The sequence below is a fragment of the Gymnoscopelus microlampas genome (assembly GCF_963454915.1).
Source record: "Gymnoscopelus microlampas genome assembly, chromosome: 19".
NCBI lineage: Eukaryota > Metazoa > Chordata > Actinopteri > Myctophiformes > Myctophidae > Gymnoscopelus > Gymnoscopelus microlampas.
Window position 1 is genome coordinate 26,173,169 of NC_139956.1, and position 21,218 is coordinate 26,194,386.

The following is a 21,218-nucleotide window of genomic DNA, read 5'->3' on the forward strand; positions in this document are numbered from 1 at the left end:
ATCCATCAGCCCTATGGCCAGCTGTCTTCTTTTTTATTTTATTGGCAGGCAGGGGCCGGGGCCCGGGGGGCATTTTATGTGAAGATGTTGAGGCTACTACTGAATGTGTTTGGGAGGGAAACAGGATCTGATGGGCGGTCATTGGGGCTAGAATCTGAAATTCCAGAAGGACCTGGCAGCACATTATGGAGGGGTTTGACATGCATGGGCCAACGAGGGTGTAAGCCATCTGTAACTCGTCCTCCTCCCCCTGCATGGTCGGTTCCAGGCCCAGTGAGAGAGCTTCTTAGTTCCTAGTACTGCAAATGCTAGACCAGTGGTTCTCAAACTTTTTCATGTCAAGGACCCCCACAAAATTATATGTATTTGGCCGCGGACCCCCATCTCAAAAGCATTGTTCCAGGGACGCCCAGAACCAAAGATTTGAGTAAAAAATGTTCGCTTTAAAAATCAATATATATATTCACATTTGCACACATTTTCAAGATTTTTCAAAAAAAAAAATATTTCGGCCATTCGAAAATAGCAGATCTACAAGCTCACAATCCTGCATAATGAGTACTTTTAGTTTTGGTACTTTAAGTACATTTTGATGCCAATTCTTTTGCACTTTTACTCAAGTAAATTTTTAATTCCGGACTTTCACGTGTAACAGAGTATTTCTACATTGCAGAATTGATACTTTTACTTAAGTAAGAAATGTTAGTACTTTTTCCACAAGCTGGTAGGGTGAGGGTATGGGTCTGCATGGGTCCTGGTCTCATAATAAATCCTCTTAAACACTATATTGTTGCTGTCGGACAGAAACCTTGTGCAGTATGTCACAACGACACACAATGAACACAAGGGCTAGTGTAGCTGATCTTAAACCACCAAACCTAAAAAACAAGGTAGGTAGAAGCTCATTCCAATACACAGGGGGGGAGGAGTGGAACAAAATCCCACATGAAATTAAATTTGCCCGGTCATTGAACAGTTTTAAAAAGCTGTTGAAAATTTGGCTGATGGGCAAGTTAGAATAGAGTCTAACTTGCAGACCAACCAGGCCCCTAGTTGGTCTGTTATCAGTTAGACACTATGTTGGTATTATTTATGTTGGGATCACAATGGAATTAAGTCATTTGACTTGTTGTGCCATCCTGATAACTCTGTACTATGCACCTCTGTGAATTGTATCATGAATTTATCAAATAAATTAAATCAAATAAAAAAACTCACATCGCTTCACAACATGCGTTGTGAGCTTGTAGATCTGCTGTGAAACCGAATATTCACCTATGGTCGCCTATATTGCTAGGGTTCATGTTGCTAACCGGCACATGAAATAGTGCTGAACTTTAATGACTGAATGAATGCAAGAGTGCCGGCCAAACCAATATACCTTATTGATTTATTAACAGTTGAATTAAAATAACTGTGACACATATTTGATACATTTCATAACACAAACTCAATAATCATATCATAATCAAAGGCACGAGATCAAGGTGTTCTTGTACAGAATGTCAGTTGTATAGCAATAAAAACACATTTGTGTACATTTTTTATCACATACTGAGCCTTTATTTGTCAGGGCTGATGAAGGGTGATAAAGTTGCATTGAGCAGTTGCCATACCTTCACTTGGGATGATACGGCCGCTGTCCAATCAGTTCAACCTAAAGACAGCCCTTGCTTGTAAGTAACTCAGTCTGATAATAATAAGAAAAGATACACCTTGTCCTTCATTGATCCCCAGAGGGAAATTCAGGTATCATAGCAGCAGCAGAAGTAAGATACGCCAACACCAGGCCAAAGGAGGCTAAACTTGTGCAACTGCAAAGACCGATGTCCAGGCTATTATCTATACACATTACTATGATAATGTATACTGTAATTTCTGGGATCAAGAGGTTATGGATAAAATATCTTTCAGCACATTAACCCAGAGTGAGAATCGATACACAGTACAGAGGTCATACATTAGAACAATTCTGAGCACCTGAAATGACCAAAAGTGAATCAAGATCAAATGCAGAAATATATCTATTTTTGTAAACATACCTTTTCTATGAATCTTTAAGACGAAAGAAGGAAAAGTGTAGTGTAGTATTAGATCTTAAATTTCAAAGTCTGAGACAATAACCTGCCAAATTAAAGAGGCCATAGATTGTTAATAGTGAAGACTTGTGCTGGTCTACTTCTGAATACTGTGAACTGGGGTAATCTTCTACTTGAAAGTGATGCAATATTCTGGGTAGGCCTGGTCATCATGGAAGATGACAAACATGGAGGGGTTCTGTAGCTGGTCTACCAGACTGTCAAAGCAGTCGGAGGGGTCAGAGGGCGAGCGGGGAGGCGGGGCCTTCATTGTGCTCTTCCCGGCGGTGTAGCGTCCCGTCAGGATGCGGGCCACGTACAACCGCTTCAGACCAGAGCTGTCGACCGGAGAAAATCTACCTGCTGAGTATTTGGCATTCACTGCAAAGTAAACGCCCTTTCCATACATTGCACCTATGAGAGAAGTACAGAAAAGCAATCGCATGAGAGAGCGGAAGGGGAGAGACAGAAAGAGAGAGAGAGAGAGAGAGAATGAAGAGAATGAGAGACAGAAGGTGGGGGAGGGAGAGATAGAGGGATGTTTGACAGTCAAAAGAACCACTGTGGCATCATGTTTTTCAAATCAAACATAATGAGCTCTGATAACAAACGCATACTGTACATACAGTAAATATTTAACCCATTAAAACCGTGTCATTTTAGCTATATAGCACATTGGTTGGCTATTCAAAAATAGCAGATATACAAGCTCATACCGTGCCGCGCTATGAGCTTGTATATCTGCTAATTTAGAAAGATTATGAACATTTGTGACAAATCTTTGAATTTATATATTTTTAAAGCAAACATTTTTTACTCAAATCTTTGCTTCTGGGGGTGCCTGGAACAAAATCTTTTGAGATGCGGGTCCAGGGCTAAATAAATACATCTACTTTTGTGGGTCTTTGACATGAAAACATTTGAGCACCACTGCTATAGCGACATACGTTTTTCAGAAAACTGTTAGGTTTTAGAAGACATTTGTAGAATCTCAGGTCTTAGTGGGTTAAAATCAAACATACAGTATGAGCTCTGATAACAAATGCCTACATACAGTAAATATCTAAAGGCTGCGGCAACAGCATTATTTACCGTGCTCTCCCGCAAGGCCCCTGTCAAATTTGTTTCTTTCGATACAGTCACATGCTTCAGCCGATGTTCCATGGTACAGCATTCTCTCCCTAACCTCTTTCTCGCCGTTCTTGGACAGGATTCGCTGCATGCACAACGCATAGGCCTGCCACTGGAAGAAGTTCTGCACGCGCTCAATCTGAGAACAGGACAACAACACAGATGTACAGAACTACCCTTGACTTGTCTTATCTTCATCTCTTCCTCTCCTTATTCACTTCTTCGGTGTGAGTGTGTTACAGAGAAGTGGCAGATAAGTTGGAGGGGGGGGGGTCAGACTCGTACTATTGATTAGTCTGTCCTTTAAAATCAGTTAAAAGGTCATGGTCAACAGTTTGCCTCAAGTTCTCCCCATGGCTTTCAGTGTGTGTGTGTGTGTGTGTGTGTGTGTGTGTGTGTGTGTGTGTGTGTGTGTGTGTGTGTGTGTGTGTGTGTGTGCGTGCGTGCGTGCGTGCGTGCGTGCGTGCGTGCGTGCGTGCGTGCGTGCGTGCGTGCGTGCGTGCGTGCGTGCGTGCGTGCGTGCGTGTGCAAGCATAGGCGGCGGGTAATGAAGGCTAGGGTAGGCTAAGCCTTCCCAAATGTTATCCTGGACATTTTTTGAAATTGAGCAAATTATATATAATAAATGTGCGCAGCATTATTTAGGCTACTATATATTGTGTGTGCTGTCGCTGCAGCCCCCTGGTCAATATCTAACCCTAACCCTAACCCTAAAACCGAAATAAAGTAACCAAAAAGTAACTTTATCCGCGGTAAACCCGAAAAAAATCGCGCGCGCGGGAGGAGGACACATGCACGCGTGTCCCGTATCAGCCTTCCCAAATGTCGGGCTCACCCGCCGCCTATGTGTGCAAGTATATATAACAATAAGTGGTAGATGCCAGCATATATTTACACATCGTCAATGATGTGACAAACTCTGGTCTGGTGTGTGTGTGTGTGTGTGTGTGTGTGTGTGTGTGTGTGTGTGTGTGTGTGTGTGTGTGTGTGTGTGTGTGTGTGCGTGCGTGCGTGCGTGCGTCATTTACTTTCTGAATGGTGTAATTAGCTGTCTTCAGGAAGCCCTGTGCCAAGTCTTGGTACTCTTGTGAGCTGGGTAGCAGCTCCACCTTAAAGGTCTGTCCTGCTGCCATAGGTTTCCAGTATGGTGGTAACTCTGCAAGATGATGATGACACATTTAGCACTAGTGGTACCAAATTCATCCTTAATCTTTAATGTTAATATTAAATAACTGATGTGGCTGTAATTGAAACCCTTGAGTCATTTGTAAAGGGTTAGGGTTAGCACAGTGAGTCTAAGAGATTTTGGTTTTGGTCAATCACTTTTTAACAACAAACGCATACAGTATACTGTAGAGAATCGTGTGTTTGTTTTGTTTGTTGTCTTTTTTGTCTCCGCCAGGAGACTATGTTTTCGTTCTCGTCCTTCCGTGTGTCAACCAAGCTAACATTGGTCAAGCTTCACGTGACACGTGATGAAATAGAGTCTATAAATAGGTGTGTCACTTCAAAAAATCATTTATATTTTTGGAAGTGACACACCTATCCATCAGCCAAGCTAACATTGGTCAAGTGACACGTGACAATATGTAATATTGACAGGATTAATGGAGAGTATCTTTTCCTCGCCGTCCGCCTCTGTATGTGTCCGTCTGAGAACACCCAACATTGGTCAAGCTTCACGTGACATCACAATATGTAATATAAATAGGTAAGACAGGATCAATCAGGAACAGTACTTTCCAGTACAAATTACCCGACCGTGCGTGTGTGTCCGTCTGAGAACCTAACCACCTAACATTGGTCAAGTTTCACGTGACATCACAATATGTAATATAAATAGCTTAGACAGGATTAATCAGGAACAGTACTGGCGGAGACCTGTGCTCCGAGGAGCACATTTTCTAGTTTCCTTTCTTTTTGAGCAAGGGGCTTAAGGGAACATGGTACAATCAGTCTATTTTAGGCACGTTTTTCATGAATCAATAGATGAATGAAGAAGATCAAACCAAAACAGCACCATACTGTACCTGAAGTCTCAGTTCTTTTCACTTTGTAGGTGAGGCCCGTAAGCAAGTCGGCGGCTTCCTTATTCCTTAGGTTTACTTTCACTGTGGTCCCATATGGTCCCTCTACGTCGACGAACATGTCTCTCTTCTCCTGGTAGCTATGTTCCAGTTGGTAGTTAGCCTGCAGGCTGAGCTCCTGCCAGACGCTGTTACTTCCCAGCATGGACCACTGAATCTTAAAGGCCACCATGGCCTCTTCCCTCTCCAGGACCTCTCCCTGCAGGGCTCTCTTCAGAGCTTTGTCCACCAGCTCGTTGACGCTCAACACGTCCTCTTTCAGGCCACTCAGCACGTAGACGCCCTCGCTCCCTGACCGAGCTCCAGCACCGGTCCCGCCCACGGCGCCCCCTCCATCCCCGGCTCTGCCGCTGTTCGCTCGTCTCAGTTCCAGGCTCACCCCAAGGTTTCTGGCTTTGGCCTGAACGGCCTCCAGCTCCATGCCGTTGAGCCGGGAGAATTCGCCGGCCGGCACCTCTCGCTCTGTGAGCTGCTGCAGCAGGACACCCTCCACGTCTCCTTGTACGGACGTCCCCAGGTTGCCGGACGAAGGGCCGACCACACACAGCACCGCCCGCTGCGGTTTCCAGGGGCCGACCGGGACCGGAGGAGTTGAAGGAGGGGAGTCAGGGCCTTGGATGGTGGCTGATCCACGCAGGTTTTTAAGTACTTTAAGTGCTTTTTCTACAGGTTAATAAAAGATTGATTAAGAAATAGAGAGAGAAAAAGAACACAGCTAATCAGGTGACATGTGGTGCCTCCTTCAGCACAGGTTTATTTGAAAAGACTAACCAAAAATAGCCCCTGGAGAAAACATTGATTTCCGACCAAAATTCAAACATCCAAGGTTTGTATACTGTAGGCCTACCACACAAATATGTTTACCCAACATCAACCCAGTTATTGAAATTGCTAACATTTTAATGACTTCCTAGAAAATGTTAACAAACGTGCAATCTAAAAGTAGACAATTACAGTAAAATGGTCTAGGTTTATGTATGATAATTATGTCCAACACTGTGAATAGATAATGGCATATATTGAACGCCAGTATGGTCCTTTAAGGTGAGCCAATGTCTGGCTCTGTTAACACACCTTTCAGGGTGAGGCTCGGGGCGATTTGTCCAAAGCGATTTTCCAGTTCTGATCTACAAGAACATACAGAAAAGGTTGTTGGAGTTATACTGTACTGTATATTATGTACATTTTCATTATGGATAAAAAGATGAGACTGTTAACTGAGGTTGCAGGAGTTATTGCTGCTATGATCATATCTAGAAACCTCTGATGAGGACATTATAAAAAACTTAACTAAATGAATGCCAAGCATCGTAAAAACAATGCTTGGCAGAACTTGTTCCAAACCACTGCATACAGTAACATGAAATACGATCTACTGGGTATACAGCCAGGTACTCAAATAATATTCACTGGTGGTCAGTGACTAATCCTGAACTCTGTTTGTTCTGTACTTCCATTTGTTTTTTATGGGAAAAAGATAATGTTCTGACCTAAAGGCCTGGAAGACAGGCTGCTGTAGTATGACGATGCGGATAAGTGACAGAACATTTGGGTTCAAGTTCCTCACAGCCGTGGCCATGCCATCTAGCATGGCTTTGCAAGCAGTAGCAAAGTCCATATTTGCTGCACCTGGCGTATGTAAAATGAAAAGACACATGAATACAGAAAACAGACAATATTATACACCTGCTATATGGCTATATTACTGTATGTACAGTAAGCTAAAACGGTTTCAAACTGACTAAATTGTGTTTTATAATGTTATGTCGCCCTCTGGTGGCTGTTTTCAGAGTTGACTACACTGAAAATTGTAATATAATTGAACAAGAGTCCATCTCTGTGAGTCTCCTTAAATAGACATGTTATTAATTAAAAATAAGGAAGGATTAATCTGAAGATTCTTTATTTTTGTATTAAGTACTACTCTATTTTGCAAAATACATTAAAATGTCCAGAATATTGCAAGCTGCACTGTTTTTCAACAGTGTCCTGTTATGGTAAGGTTTACCTATTGATACTATATTGATATTGTGATATAAGACTATGGGTGCTTTCGGAAATGCGCACCGGGAGCGCACTCGCCTATTAGTTTGTATTGGCCAGTGCTATATTTCAGAACGCACCCTAGATATATTCTGGGATTTTGGATATCATAATATTGTGATATGACATAAGTGTTGCCTTTTCCTGCTTTTGATCCCTATTTTATACTTTACTTTAACTAAAATAGTGAAAATAGTCGATCTACAAGCTGCAACAAATCAAATTGCGACACATTGTGAGCTTGTAGATCAGCAATTATTATTATTATTTTTTCAAAAATGTAAAAGAAAATTTTTATATTGTCACAATATGATATTATCGTCACAATATCGATATCGAGGTATTTGGTGAAAAGTATTGTGATTTGATTTCGTCTATATTGCCCAGGCCTACCATTATGGGTCAATTTTTATATTTTCAGGATTTTACTCTATACACAATCTCACAATAGTGCACAAGCAAGCACACACGCACACGCACACATACCAGTATTGATGGCCGGGAAGGACACTGAGCGGTAGCCTTTACTCTCACATGTCTTCAGTATCTTCCCACAAGTCTTGTGTATCCTCTGAGGCTCACACATGAAACTAGCATGAATGATGCTCTTACACCTCAGCAAACCAGGTCCAGTAGACCACATGTGGTCAGCTGGAACGCCCACTAACACAAATATAAAATGTAACATACATTTTTTTTTGTCTGGGGTGGACAGAAAAAGCATAAAAATGTCTACGATATACAAACTAATCAATCATCTATATAGCAATAAATCATCTCTCCTGCATTGTTACAAGTCCAATTTTCAGGCACACCTTGTGTCAGTTCAGCTTGGACGCTGGGCCCTGCAGCAGTCACAATGGCTTTGGCTACACCTGTGGAAAGAACCAGGGTTGCTCCATAAGATACAGCTAAAAATATATATGACCTGATGATTTTAGAATCAGGCCTTGACCAGATAGATATCACAGAACCAAACCCATACTGGCTTTTCATTGAGACTGATGTGAAGGAATTATGGTGGATTTACACTTTATATTATGCAATTATGTTGTTCACCTTTAGCCTTATGATATGTTCTAACCATATCAATATTATAGAGTCAGGATGTTATGGCACAGGCCTGGTATTTATTGTTCTGGGTACAGCTTATTCCTGTAACATAAGCAGCTACACTCTTCTCCCTCTCATGTATTAAACCAACACTTCAGCAAAGTGTCTCAGACTCAGTTTGGCTGAACTATTACTGACTAATACGGAATTTCTCCACTCTGATAACCAGGGATGTGCAAGCCTGGTCAATTTGTGAATTTGTTTCAGTCTCCAAATTACATTTTTATATTTCAAATTTGAAATATTCTTTTATTTCAACGACTACACATGTTGTACTGTATAAGTCAGGGATCTTGAAAGTTTTTCAGGCCAAGAACCTCTTAGCTGAGAGAGATGAAGCAGGGACCCCCACTGCATCATTGTATAAAATTGTGTTGCAGATTAAACTTTTTCATAGATTTCATAGATTCATAGACTTGTTTGACTGCACTATCATCAGTGTACTGTATGTTGGATTCATGTTAATGTTTATTTTTTAACATTTAACCACTTAAACCATCAATACTTAGTAAACTTTCACTCTGTACTTGGTCTGCTCTTTTTTCCCTCTACAACAAACCGATCTACAAGCTCACAACGCCTCCCAGCACGAGGCGTTGTGAGCTTGTTATTGTTATGCTTGCTATTTTTGGCTAAAGTTCTCCTCAGAATAGGGATGCTAGGGTGTTCGAGTGGTTAATGTAAAAAACAATTATCCTATCACACAAAGATTTGGCGGCCCCCCTGTAGTAACTCTGAGGGCCCCCTAGGGGTCCCGGATCCCATGATGAAGATCCCTGGTATAATTAATGTTCTGTCACACTGCATGTGTTAGTACCTGATTGAGGTGGGTTGGAGAAGTCAGTTGTGTTGATGATGACATCAGAGGTCTCATGAATGATGTCACCACAGACCAGCTGAAGTTTGACCACGCCCAGCATGGATGTGACCTCATGCTGGGTCAAGGAGACATGACGATAAAAGGAAGCTAAAAGAGAGATAGGATAGGAATCATGCCAACTGTTACATTACCTAGAACATATGTTTTACATTTAACATCAGCAATAAGATTAACTGTATTGTTCCCTGGAGGATAATTGTGTCATTGTAGCTATGGAATTCAGGAAGTAGATAAATATGGATAAATATTAAACGTGAACTAAAAGCTAGATAATTATCCCGGATAAATATCATATAAGTACAAATGTAGAAATCAAGGTGGTCCAGATTGTTATCAAATCAAGCTCTGCCAGTGTACAGACTAATTGACAGTATATTGTACTTAATGGTCACACAACTCTTTCCTCAGGTGTCACTTGAAAGATTTTTTTCCTACTGATTACATGATTGTACTGCTTTTGAATCCTTTTAGTCTCAGCTGTAAAACTGTACCTTTGTTTTTTGTCAAGTAACACTTGTTGAAAGGGTAATACGGCCAAATATCAATGAGCCGTAAGCGTATACCCACCCTTATCTGGTTGAGCATCGTTTGTGAAGCCTCTGAGATGCAGAGCCCCCTGAGCAGCCTGCAGAGCCTGAAGTCAATTCAAATCAAACAGAGGCAAGAATGTTATCCTACAGTAGCAGAAATACCACACTGTAACTGGTTAAATAAATAATAAAATAAAATTTACATTTTCTTTTATAGTGATAGTCCTACAACCAAGAGGGGGTTATTTGCCAGGTACAAACAGCGACAACCTCAATATAAAGTAGCACCCCATTTATTCCTAATTTATTACTCCCTCTTCCTGCATACCAAACACAGACTGTTTTTAACATCCAGAATATTGATAGTGTTATATTCGAGGCCCTTTTAAATGCAATCAGACAGCTTTACTGTGGCACTTTGGACTTTATACTTTCTGAGATACAATTTACAGTATCTCATGAAGTATGTTAATGGTTAGAACGTTTAATTACTGTGTGTGACAGATACTTCAGGGCTATTATTCGTATTTCTGTAATCTTTGCTAGAGTACTGTAAACTGCATTGATTTGCAATAATTTAATAATACGTTTCTATGTGCTTTTATGCATGTATCGATCATCTGGACATATTACTTTGCCAAATTTCCCATGGGGTTCTGCAGATAAACTAGTACTAATGTACAACCAAACCCCTTCCCCTAACCAAACCCCTACCACTAACCAAACCCCTACTGTTAACCAAAACCCTACTACTAGCCAAATGCCTACCGCTAACCAGATCCCAACTTAAATCTCAAGTAACATTACATTGCTATTACATGAATTTGCTCACCTTTGCAGATTCTTTGTCATGGGGGTGGATTACAATGCGGGCCAAACATGGTGTTCTACTGGCCCGGTTCTGTTCATGATTGCGGATTTCTTCTAAGACAACTTTGGCAGCCATGTGATGAGGGAAACGCAGGACAGCGCCTGTTCCCAACACAGGGAAAGCCACGGAGACGAAGCCTTTGCTCTCACAGGATGCCAGAATACTGCGGGTGCCCTGCCTCAGAGCCTGGTTTATGCAGGTTAGTTCAGAAGTGATATTGGGTCAAAGTTTGTTTATTGGAAATATTTAAGACTTCCAGAGACATGCATGTATTCACACACGTTCTTATCCCTGCCATCCACACGCAATGACGCACGCACGCATACACACACACACACACACACACACACACACACACACACACACACACACACACACACACACACACACACACACACACACACACACACACACACACACACACACACACATGCAAATCCCACACTCTGACCTGAATTGCTGTTCCGTGTGGGTTGTTATCCCATGGACATAGATTGAGGAAGTACACCCCCTTACAGGGAAGCCCAGGCAACCCCTCCACCAAAACCATGTCACCAGGAAGCGTAGCTCCCCCAGCCTCTCTGTGGAACTGTGCAGTCAGCTGAGGTCCGACAACACGGGACAACGCGTTCCCCACGCGGGTGGAGACAGGATCATGGCTGACCATGGGTGAGACCATAGCATCCACCTAGAAAAATAGTACAGAAGTCAAAAAGGGGGGGGGGGGGGGGGGTGATCCATCCACCTATTTTTATTCAATGCAATATTAGAGTACTGAGAATGCTTTGTGATAAACGGTTGTGGCTTACAGTTGTGCTGCACTGGCCCAACTTCAGGCAGAAATATTGTATCTCTCAATGCAACAAGTTCAATCTCACAATATGAACTTCAACTATCTGCTATTTGTAGATCTACTATATGCGCTATTTTTGAAAAAATAAGGGATGCCCAAAATAGGGATGCCAGGCTGAGTGGTCAAGTCTTTCTGTTGGTTTTATAAATATTTAATTAAATAATAACTCCACTGTCTACATTAGAACAAGTTTTATTTTCCATTTCCAGAAAAGTAACAGTTTTGGATAAACAAGTTTTATGTTGCAAAACACGAATATGTTGCATGTACAGTATCTTTCTATGCATTTCTCAGTGAAGCACATTGAGTTTACCTGTGTGACTTGACTCTCACCTGCTGTGTTTCGATGATTCCCTGAATGATCTCCACCTGGACACAGCTGACATCACCACCCATTGTGGCCCTGCTTGCTTCGTTTGGGGCAGTAGCATCAGTGAGACCCCTCTGGAACCCATGAGCACCTTGTCCCACATCCCGCCGACGGAGAAGCCTGTCACAGGCATCCCGGAAGACCCTGGCTACCTCCCCTCTGTTATCAATCAGGATGACTTTATTCAGGGAATGCTTCTGACACGCAAAGTCTCGCACGGCAGTCACAATGGCCTCTGCACACACCTTAATAGGGACCCCAAATATATTGGAGCTGATACAGGGTAAAGCTATCGACTCGAGCTCCATTGTTACTGCTAAATTCAGAGCTGCCGTGACAGTTTTTTCCAATAAGACCTTCTCCATTCCATCTACTCTTCCTGCTCTAGGTCCGACAGCATGAAACAGGACCTTACAATGCAGGTTTCCTCCTTCGGTCACCACCACATTGCCAGTAGCAATTTGACCATACTGCTTTACTAGATTTCTGCTTTCTTTCTGGACTTGGGGACCTCCTGCACGGCTGAGTGCTGCAGCAACACCCCCACCATGGTCCAGGTCCTCATTGGCAGCGTTAACCAGGGCATCAGCCCGCACTTTGGTGATGTCGCCCTGGCAGACCAGTATCTGCAGCCCCCCAAGTTGGTAACTTGCAAGTGCTGTGCCTCCTTGTCCTGCATCTGAAACCAAGTCCTTCTGAAGCTGTATAAGGCAACAGTGAGAGCAGCCAACATTTTGCAGCGTCTCTCTCCCTGGAGGGCTTTGTAAGTAACGCAGTGCCCCCGGAAGGTCAATGTTAACCATCTCTCGAGCCAGGGAGTCCAGAAGTGGACCCAGCCTATTCCTAACATGGGTTACTTGACTGGATGGACCTGCCAGCACTACGCTGGGGCTGAATGATGAGGGTAAAGGGTGGATTGTCACACCTGAATGGTCAAAGCCATTCAGCTGCAGCAATTTAGGTAAGCAGTCGGCTATTTCTGTGAACGGGAGAACAACGCTTCCCTCTACACTGGACAGGTCCAGAATGAACTGTCCGATCACTTCATTCAGCTCGTCAACCTCTTTGGCGTGACCTAGAAGGTAAACAATACTGCCTGAGCCAAACCTGTGCGCAACCCTGCATCTTCCATGGTTCAACTCATTGAGCCTGTACTCAAGTTTTGCCCTGAGCTCAGAAGGCACAGCAGAGCAGTTCGGAACTTCAACTTTTACCTCCTTGAACTCGCTTTGCAATGCCCTCTCTATGTCATCCAGTTTACCAGAAGACAGGCTAAAAAGTCGTAGTTCTGTGTCACCTAACTCAATTTCCACCTCACCACCGACCCCTAACAAGTCTCTAAGCTCCCCAGGACCTCCATATGCTTTTCTGAGAAGGTTCAAGAGATGAAGGCTCACCTCAGCCACCACCTTCTCCAGTACCCGATCCTCCTTCTTGGAGATCAACTCTACAGCTTTGCGAACCTCCCCTACAGAGCCTTCCAAAACTAACTGTCCCTCACCTCCCGGTTTGACCGTCACACCAGGAACAAACCCTTTCAGGCCACATTCTATTTCATCCCAGAGGAGTCTGAGTTTGGCTACACCCAGTCGGCAGGTGGAGGTCTGCTTCTGACTGACCGCTGACCCTTGACGTCTGACCTGCGAGTCCTCAAGGTCCCTAAGCCTGGCTTGAACCTCGGAACACTCCCCGACAACAACAGCCACTCCAACCTGGCTGTACACCCTGACGTTATCTGTTGTTGGCTGACTACAAGACTGAAGGAGAAGCTTGACTTTGTGTGTGTCCATCTCAAAGTGACAGACGTAATGTTCTTTAACCCGGTCAAAGACTCTCTCCAACTCAGCCCTCCAGTGTTTGACCTCCTCCACGCCCAGGCTGGTCTGGGATGACCTCCTGACCGAAACACTACCTGGTTCTGTTTGGAGCTGTGCACAACACCCTATAGAGGAGAGTTCATCTTCTAGCTTTTTCAAGGGCCTGGGGCAGTCCTTGAGGTACCGGACAAGGTATGGCTCAAGGTGTATTTCATGAGAGAGGTGGGGACTCTGTGGTAAAGAAAACACATGGTTATTATTATTATTATTATTATTATTATTATTATTATTATTATTATTATTATTATTTTACAAATAGTGGTTAACACTTTCAGTGTTTGTGAAGTCAATTGGACCAGTGGTTCTCCAGAACCAACCTCATCTGATTGACTTCACGCTTGGAAGGTGTATTGCTGAGGCCCCAAAGAAGTGCCTTGTTGAGTGTGAAGTTGATCAAATGAGCAGACCTGTCCACTATGAACGGCTGTGCAAACAGTGATCATGCCCAGAGCGGGAAAATGCCTGAAGCTTGCACAGCCATTGAATGCCTCACCTCTACTGAAGTAGCAAACAGTCTAAGGGTCGGGCTGGAGGCAGTGGATGTGGTGGGTGACAGGGTGGAAGGACCAGGGCTGGAGGCAGTGGATGTGGTGGGCGACAGAGTGGAGGGAACGGGGCTGCTTTGGACAGTGAATGCCAGAGGCCCGTCAGGTAAGTCCACTACATGCTGAGGCTTTTGCAAAACCCTCTCTTGATCTGAGAAGAGATGAGGGGAGAGGTATTAGCTACCATCTGCAACAGTGGTTCTCAAAACCCTTTCATGTCAAGGACCCTCGAATTGATATGTATTAGGCAGAGGACCCCCATCGGAAAAGATTTTGTGCAAGGGACACCAAGATTTGTGTAAAAGAATATACAGTATATACATTTATATATATATATATATATATATATATATATATATATATATATATATATATATATATATATATATATATATATATATATATACCACTTGTTTGTACTGTCTTTCTCTCTCAAAAAGAGAAAGAGAAACAGACTTAAACTGCTATGTCATCTTCAAATGTGAAAGTGAAACTATTGCTAGACAACGTTTAAATTATCTGAAAATATCTACTATATTTTGTAGGACACCATCTACGTTTATTCATCATTTTTGTGACATCGTTCATAAACACACAGGACTAACAAGCTGCTATTGCAGTAGCTTAGCCCTGAGACATACTGTCATATTTTATAAGACAGTCATGGATGATCTTCAAAATAGTGCTTGCACTTTCTCCTTTTTGGCCCATACATCTACATAAGCGTTCAAATTTCAAATATAAATTGCTGACCCCATGGCTACAGATGTTACAATACTGTACGTGCCCTCAGAAGTACCAGTATTGTTCAATAAAAAGCATTTTAATCTGATCGGTGGCCATTTTCTTCGTATTTTCTCATTATGCTTTCAACTACGTGACCCTATCGGCTGGGAGGAGTACTGCATTCTGATACATTATAACTCTATGAGAAAATGGCCACCAATCGGATTAAAATGCTTTTTATTGAACAATACGGAGGATACGGGTACTTCTGAGGGCCCGAACATAAGTGTAAAATCCGTGACCATGGGGTAAGCACTTTATATTTGAAATCTGAACGTTTATGTAGGTGTACGGACCAAAAAGGGAGAAAGTACAAACACTACGTTGAAGTTCATCCATGACTGTCATATCATATGATATATGATAGTCATGTATTCAGGGCTACAATTATAGTAATTGCACAGATTTACTTTCACTTTCTCTTATTACACAACAGCCAACGATCCAGACAAATTCAACAACTGAATCTGTCTGTATTACGTCGTGTTGTTCTATACGAGCATTTGGTTCTGTTTTGTTCCATTTAACTCACCTGTTTTATCTCTAAACTCAATCTTATAAAGTGTATCAGAGACGGTCCGTAGCTGTCCGCAATCCCCTCCGCCGGATCTGCGGCGGATTTGGAAGTACTTTTCTATTCTCTTCTTCTGTTCTGTGTCCAGGCTGCGACACTCGAAGAACACCGCATGTGTGTGTGGGTCGCCCATGGTCTATAGACCGTAGATTAAAATATTTTTATTACTCAATATTACTCTATTAAGTTTGCGGCCAGAAGGACGCAGGTTCTAGACACTGTAGCCTTCAGCTCCCTCACTGTATTTAGCGACGCCTCTCTCCAGTCCTCGATTCCACTGGTTCTCAACCTGTGGGTCGGGATCCCCACATGATTGGAGGAGGGGGTTCCCAGAATGACAGTGAATTGACAATTGAAGGACTTTTGAGACCTTTTTAATACTCCTCCAAACAAACAAAAAAGAAAGAAAAGAAAAAGACCATTACATCAAAAGTAGGCCTAATCAACAACTATTAAAAAAACTGATTGGCAAAATTGTCTAATAATATAAGACAGAGGCAAAACTTGTGAAAATAGCCGATCTACAACGCCTCGCTTTAGCTTGTAGATCGGCTATTATCACAATATGTATCTGTGGAACCGAGTCAAACTAAATTTAACAACTCAACTCCTACAGTGCTTGTCAGGGTGGGGGGGTCCCTCCCACTCCTCTCCTCCTCCTCTGGCATGGATGGATGGATGGATGGATGGATGATTTTATTTTGTACATAGTTTTCAGTTATGTATTTGTATAAGAAGAAAGATTATAGCCACATTTATAGGGAGTGTTTCTGAGTTGGAAATAGGCTAGCCTATATGTCTTTTAATTTTGTGTATTGTGTTTGTTTGTTTCAGGACAATGGACCCATTTCACAGAGGTATAGGGCCTACTCTGTATCACAGGATAAAGACAGAATACAATTTCATTACAGATTTTCTGAATTGCTAGAATGTTAAACGCCATTCTCTGAACAAAATGCTCAGTGGCCTAAACCATGGTTCTTAAAGTGGGGTCTGGGGACCCCCATGGGTCCTTGAGGTGTTCATCAGGGTCCCCAGAAAAATGAGGAACAGTTTACACATTTTAAGCCCTTTCATATTTGGGCAATTTTCCCAAATAAATTAAAACTCTAGACAAATCTTATTTGGTGGGGGCCCCTGGTATAAACACCCATATAGAATGGGGACATTTGGATGTAATTCCTTTCCATTGAATGGGGTGATTCATACATCGGCTGAATATTGTCATTTGGGGGTCCGCGGCCAAATAGGCTACATATGAATTTGGGGTTCCTTGACATGAAAATGTTTGAGAAACTTGGCCTAACCAATTTGGTCAATCAATCACTCGATTGCTAAAACCTTAAACAAGTTAAGGTAGCCAGCCTGTTAGTCACAGCAGAGAAAACATAGTGCAGCGGCTAACTGCAGAATATAGCAAGAATCGTTCACTTTGTGATGCAAGCATGACATTTGGTACATCTACTCTTCAAATCCCACTCTTTTCAAAAATACCGCTGGCCACGCAAAATTCCAAAATGGCGGCCCACAAATCCAAGATGTCCGTCCAAAAGCTAGGTTTTTCCTTTATAACTCGAAATGTATTGATTTTAAGTACCATAAATGTATTAAAGGTGAATATAAATGTGGGCATTGCGGATATTTTGGTACCAAGTACATGTCTGTATCTATTACGGTTCTTGAGATACAGCATATAGGTACTTTTACAGACTCGGGAGAGCAATACATTTGTAACACTGATTGTTGTTAAGTGAATATGGCAAAATGAAAATGTTATTTTCATAACCTGTTTTTAGTAGGGCTGTAACATAAAATTCTAAATCAAAAACTAAAAAACTTAACAACTCTTAACAACTATGAAACTTTCTTTTTGGCGTGCACATGTTTTTGGTCTATGTGTTCAAATGGGGCCATTGCAGTACAGAATTTAGACATTGATAAAATCTTACAAATGCAATAGAGTGAATGTCAGCACACAACCAGGGCACACTGGTGACATCACTGCTGTGTAACTCAGCATGGGGTTCAGTGTCGGCTGATCTAGATATACTAATGTTTTATTAGCCTTGTAGTTGTAGTATAGTTTAGTTTAGTGTCCCAAATGCTGTCTGACTGCCCCATATCCATTAGCTAGTAAACCATAGTTGGTAGTTAGTAGATATAGTTAGATAGCCGCACCTGAATCGAAAGGGTGTGCCAGCGCGGGAGAGCCGAGCCAAGGGTAACGGGGCTTAAGTTACCCGGATGGTGTACAGATCACACGGGACTTAAATGGCATTGGAAGAATGATCGGGCTAGGTGTAGGTTAACCGATAATAACTGAACCTAGTTGTAAGGCACTGGAAGACAATCCATCCTTCTTCTATGAGCCAATCAAGAAAAACAAAGCTGACTTCTTCAGACAGGATTCCTCTTCTGCTGAACCCTCAAAGCAGAAGCTTCTCAAGGAGGACTGTCAGCTGTTCTCAAAGCTTTTCATCTCCTGTCAGAGCCGAGTGTGTGACCTGCATGAGTTCTTTCAGCATGAGAACCAGTCCTTTCCTGCTGCGTTGAGCAAAGGTGGAAGACTGTACTCTTGCCAGAAGTCTCAGCTGACTTCTATCCTTGAGACTTATGTCCCACCAGTTGACAAAGAACCTGAGGCAGATGTTCTCATTGTAGATGGGTCAGCTTTGGTCCATGCCCTGCCACCAAAAATATCCAAGACATTTGAGGACTATGCAGCTCTTGACTTCCTACCAGTGATATACATGTACAGCAGCAAGTACACAATGACACATGCCATCTAACTGGCATAACTTCCTGAGGCACAAGTTGTATCACTTTCTTGCCGACAAGGTTGCACAAATGTTCGTTCCAAATATTGTGATTGTGACCTGCTGTCCTCAGCACTCATGAAACTGGTCTTGATGGACTGGATAAATGCTCTCATGAGGAAGCTGATAGCTGCATCTTTGTGCACGCCAAACATGCTGCAGAACATGGTAGCCAATCCATCCTGATCAAGGCAAATGACACAGATGTTCTCATCTTAGCACTAAGTGTCTTCGCTGCTCTTCAAGAGGCTGGACTACAGCAGATGTGGGTTGCATTTGGACAAGGTCAGAGCCTGCGCTGGATCAGTGTGCATGACCTATTTCATTTTGTTGGCCAGGAGAAGGTCAAAGGCATGCTATTCTTTCATGCCTTTACAGGATGTGACACTGTGTCAGCCTTCCGCAACAAAGGCAAGAAAACTGCTTGGCAGACATGGGACATATGCCCAGAGGTCTCGCCTGTATTCTCCAAACTGGGTATTTACCCTCCCACAGTGGAGGATTGTGACCTACAGATTCTGGAGAGGTTTGTCATCCTAATGTATGACAGATCCAGCACAGCTGCTACTGTGGATGAGGCCAGGTTTGACATGTTTGCCAGAAAGCAGAGGCCTTATGAGTCAATCCCACCAACCAGAGCAGCTTTGCTCCAACACACCAGGCGTGCTGCCTACCAGGCTGGTTGTGTGTGGGCCCAGGCAACCCAGTGTCAGCCACGAGCAGAGGACCCTGCACACTGGGGATGGCAGAAGGTTGGTGAGGAATGGCAGGTCTTCTGGACAGCCAACTCTCCAATAGCCAAGACGTGCAAACAGCTTACCAAATGTGGCTGTAAATGTGGCTGTCGTGGCAGGTGCAAGTGCTATAAACTGGGTCTCATGTGTACAGCTCTGTGCAGTTGCAACTGTGAGGTGTAACTCAAACCTCTTTTTTATGCTCTCCCGATTCCGTAAAAGAACCTTCAAGCTGTATCTCAAGAACCGCAATAATATAGACATGCACTAGGTACCAAAATATCCACTTTTATCAACGTCTAAATTCTGTACTGCAATGGCCCCATTGGATTCATAGACCAAAAAACATATGCACGCCAAAAAAAAGTATCATAGTTGCTAAGATATGATTACTTCAAGTTAACGGCAGCCATCTTGGACGCCATCTTGGATTTAGAATTGTATGTTATAACCCTACTGAAAATAACAGGTTATGAAAATAACACCAAATATCACCATATTCACTTATTAACAATCAATGTTACACATTTCTTACTCTCCTGAGTCTGTAAAAGTACCTATATGCTGTATCTCAAGAACCGTAATAGATACAGACATGTACTTAGTACCAAAATATCCGCAATGCCCACATTTATATTCAACTTTAATACATTTATGGTGCTTAAAATCAATACATTTCGAGTTATAAAGGAAAAACCTAACTTTTGGACAGACATCTTGGATTTGTGGGCCGCCATTTTGGAATTTTGCGTGGCCAGCGGTATTTTTGAAAAGAGTGGGGTTTGAAGAGTAAATGTACCAAATTTCATGCTTGCATCACAAAGTGAACGATTTTTCTCTTAGCAGCTCCACTAACAGGCTTAGCTGCTGAAAAAACAGCTTCAGTTCATCAGCTGAGGCTGAGCTGCAACCTGTTAAAGTTTAACACAGACATCTTTTGAAAAATCCCTCTAGGTGTCAGTGTTTGCTCAATTAATATTGCACATTGCAGCTTTGCACATAACTGCACCAGCCCACTGTACTACTATAAACACAAATTAATCATTGCATTTAGGTCACTTTGTCTTGTTTTGTTTTTAACACTTAACTACTGAACAGTTTTTCATTGTTGACACTAAAGTTTACACCTGAGAATCTCATCCATTCTTTTAGCAAAAATCTAAACACATTCTAACTCTAAATATAAACAAACAATTGACATTGTGGGAGTCCCTGGCCGGCATGGAAGCAATTCTGTAACCCTTTGTGCAGACAAGTAGCTTATTCAAGGGCTGTCAACACTGAACAGAATTTCAGGATTTTTGTTTGTTTGAGCATGTGCAATGTAAGATCATGCTGGAAATTTAAATTGAGCACATCATGTGATTGAAATGAAAATGTGAGTGTTGTTTGTAATGTTTCTGTGGAAAACAATTAAAACTTACAATTTGTTTAGCAAAATGTTTAGATGGCTGTGTTTGAGATTTATATACAATATTTACAGTGTCAGCCGGCCTTCAACAGTGGGTATTTGGACAATATATGTAGTCTATCCACAGTGATTATATAAATTAATATATTTTATTTGTATTTATTTTTAACAAATTTAGAACAGATTAACTTATTACAAAAGGCAAGGTCTCTATTAGGAAAGGGGAGATAGGGCAAAAAAGAAAACTGATAGACCAGTTGTAAAGTAACTTTATATACTGTATCATGATAATAGACAGACCTTAATTATAGCTTTTAGAAATCGTTAGCCTCATAGCATAATTGCCTAACTCATATTTTTAAGGTTTTCAGGAGAGACAAAACCAAACATAAATCACTTTCTGCCTAAGTCACCTGATGACTTAAGGCAATTTTGGAATGTAACAAGCAATCTGATAGGCTGAGGACATAGGCAATAAGGCACAATGATGGAGCAGTGTAAGGACATTAGAGCTAGCCA

General features: G+C 42.2%; 1 protein-coding gene across 1 annotated transcript; it reads right to left on the reverse strand.

Moving 5' to 3' along the window:
- Positions 1-1,368: 1,368 nt before the first annotated feature.
- Positions 1,369-15,983, reverse strand: LOC311035452 (protein mono-ADP-ribosyltransferase PARP14-like). Its single transcript, XM_084043665.1, has 15 exons — positions 15,697-15,983; positions 14,327-14,529; positions 11,920-14,004; positions 11,185-11,421; positions 10,695-10,919; positions 9,900-9,966; positions 9,270-9,419; positions 8,155-8,214; positions 7,826-8,002; positions 6,787-6,925; positions 6,371-6,423; positions 5,240-5,959; positions 4,238-4,365; positions 3,171-3,348; positions 1,369-2,492 (listed from the first exon to the last, which is right to left on the reverse strand). The coding sequence occupies exons 1-15, from the start codon at positions 15,869-15,871 to the stop codon at positions 2,209-2,211; spliced, it is 4,881 nt and encodes a 1,626-aa protein (XP_083899791.1). The 5' UTR covers positions 15,872-15,983; the 3' UTR covers positions 1,369-2,208.
- Between the last annotated feature and the right edge of the window lie 5,235 nt (positions 15,984-21,218).

What these genes read in the sequence shown, in the direction of transcription:
- LOC311035452 (XM_084043665.1), bottom strand. Translation starts at nt 15,871, where the DNA reads ATGGGCGACCCACACACACATGCGGTGTTCTTCGAGTGTCGCAGCCTG. An exon ending in CTCCAACCCACCTCAATCAG is followed by an intron (nt 8,215 to 9,269) that starts GTACTAACACAT and finishes TTCTTTCCACAG; the next exon opens with GTGTAGCCAAAGCCATTGTG. An exon ending in GGGCCTTGCGGGAGAGCACG is followed by an intron (nt 2,493 to 3,170) that starts GTAAATAATGCT and finishes CTTCTCTCATAG; the next exon opens with GTGCAATGTATGGAAAGGGC.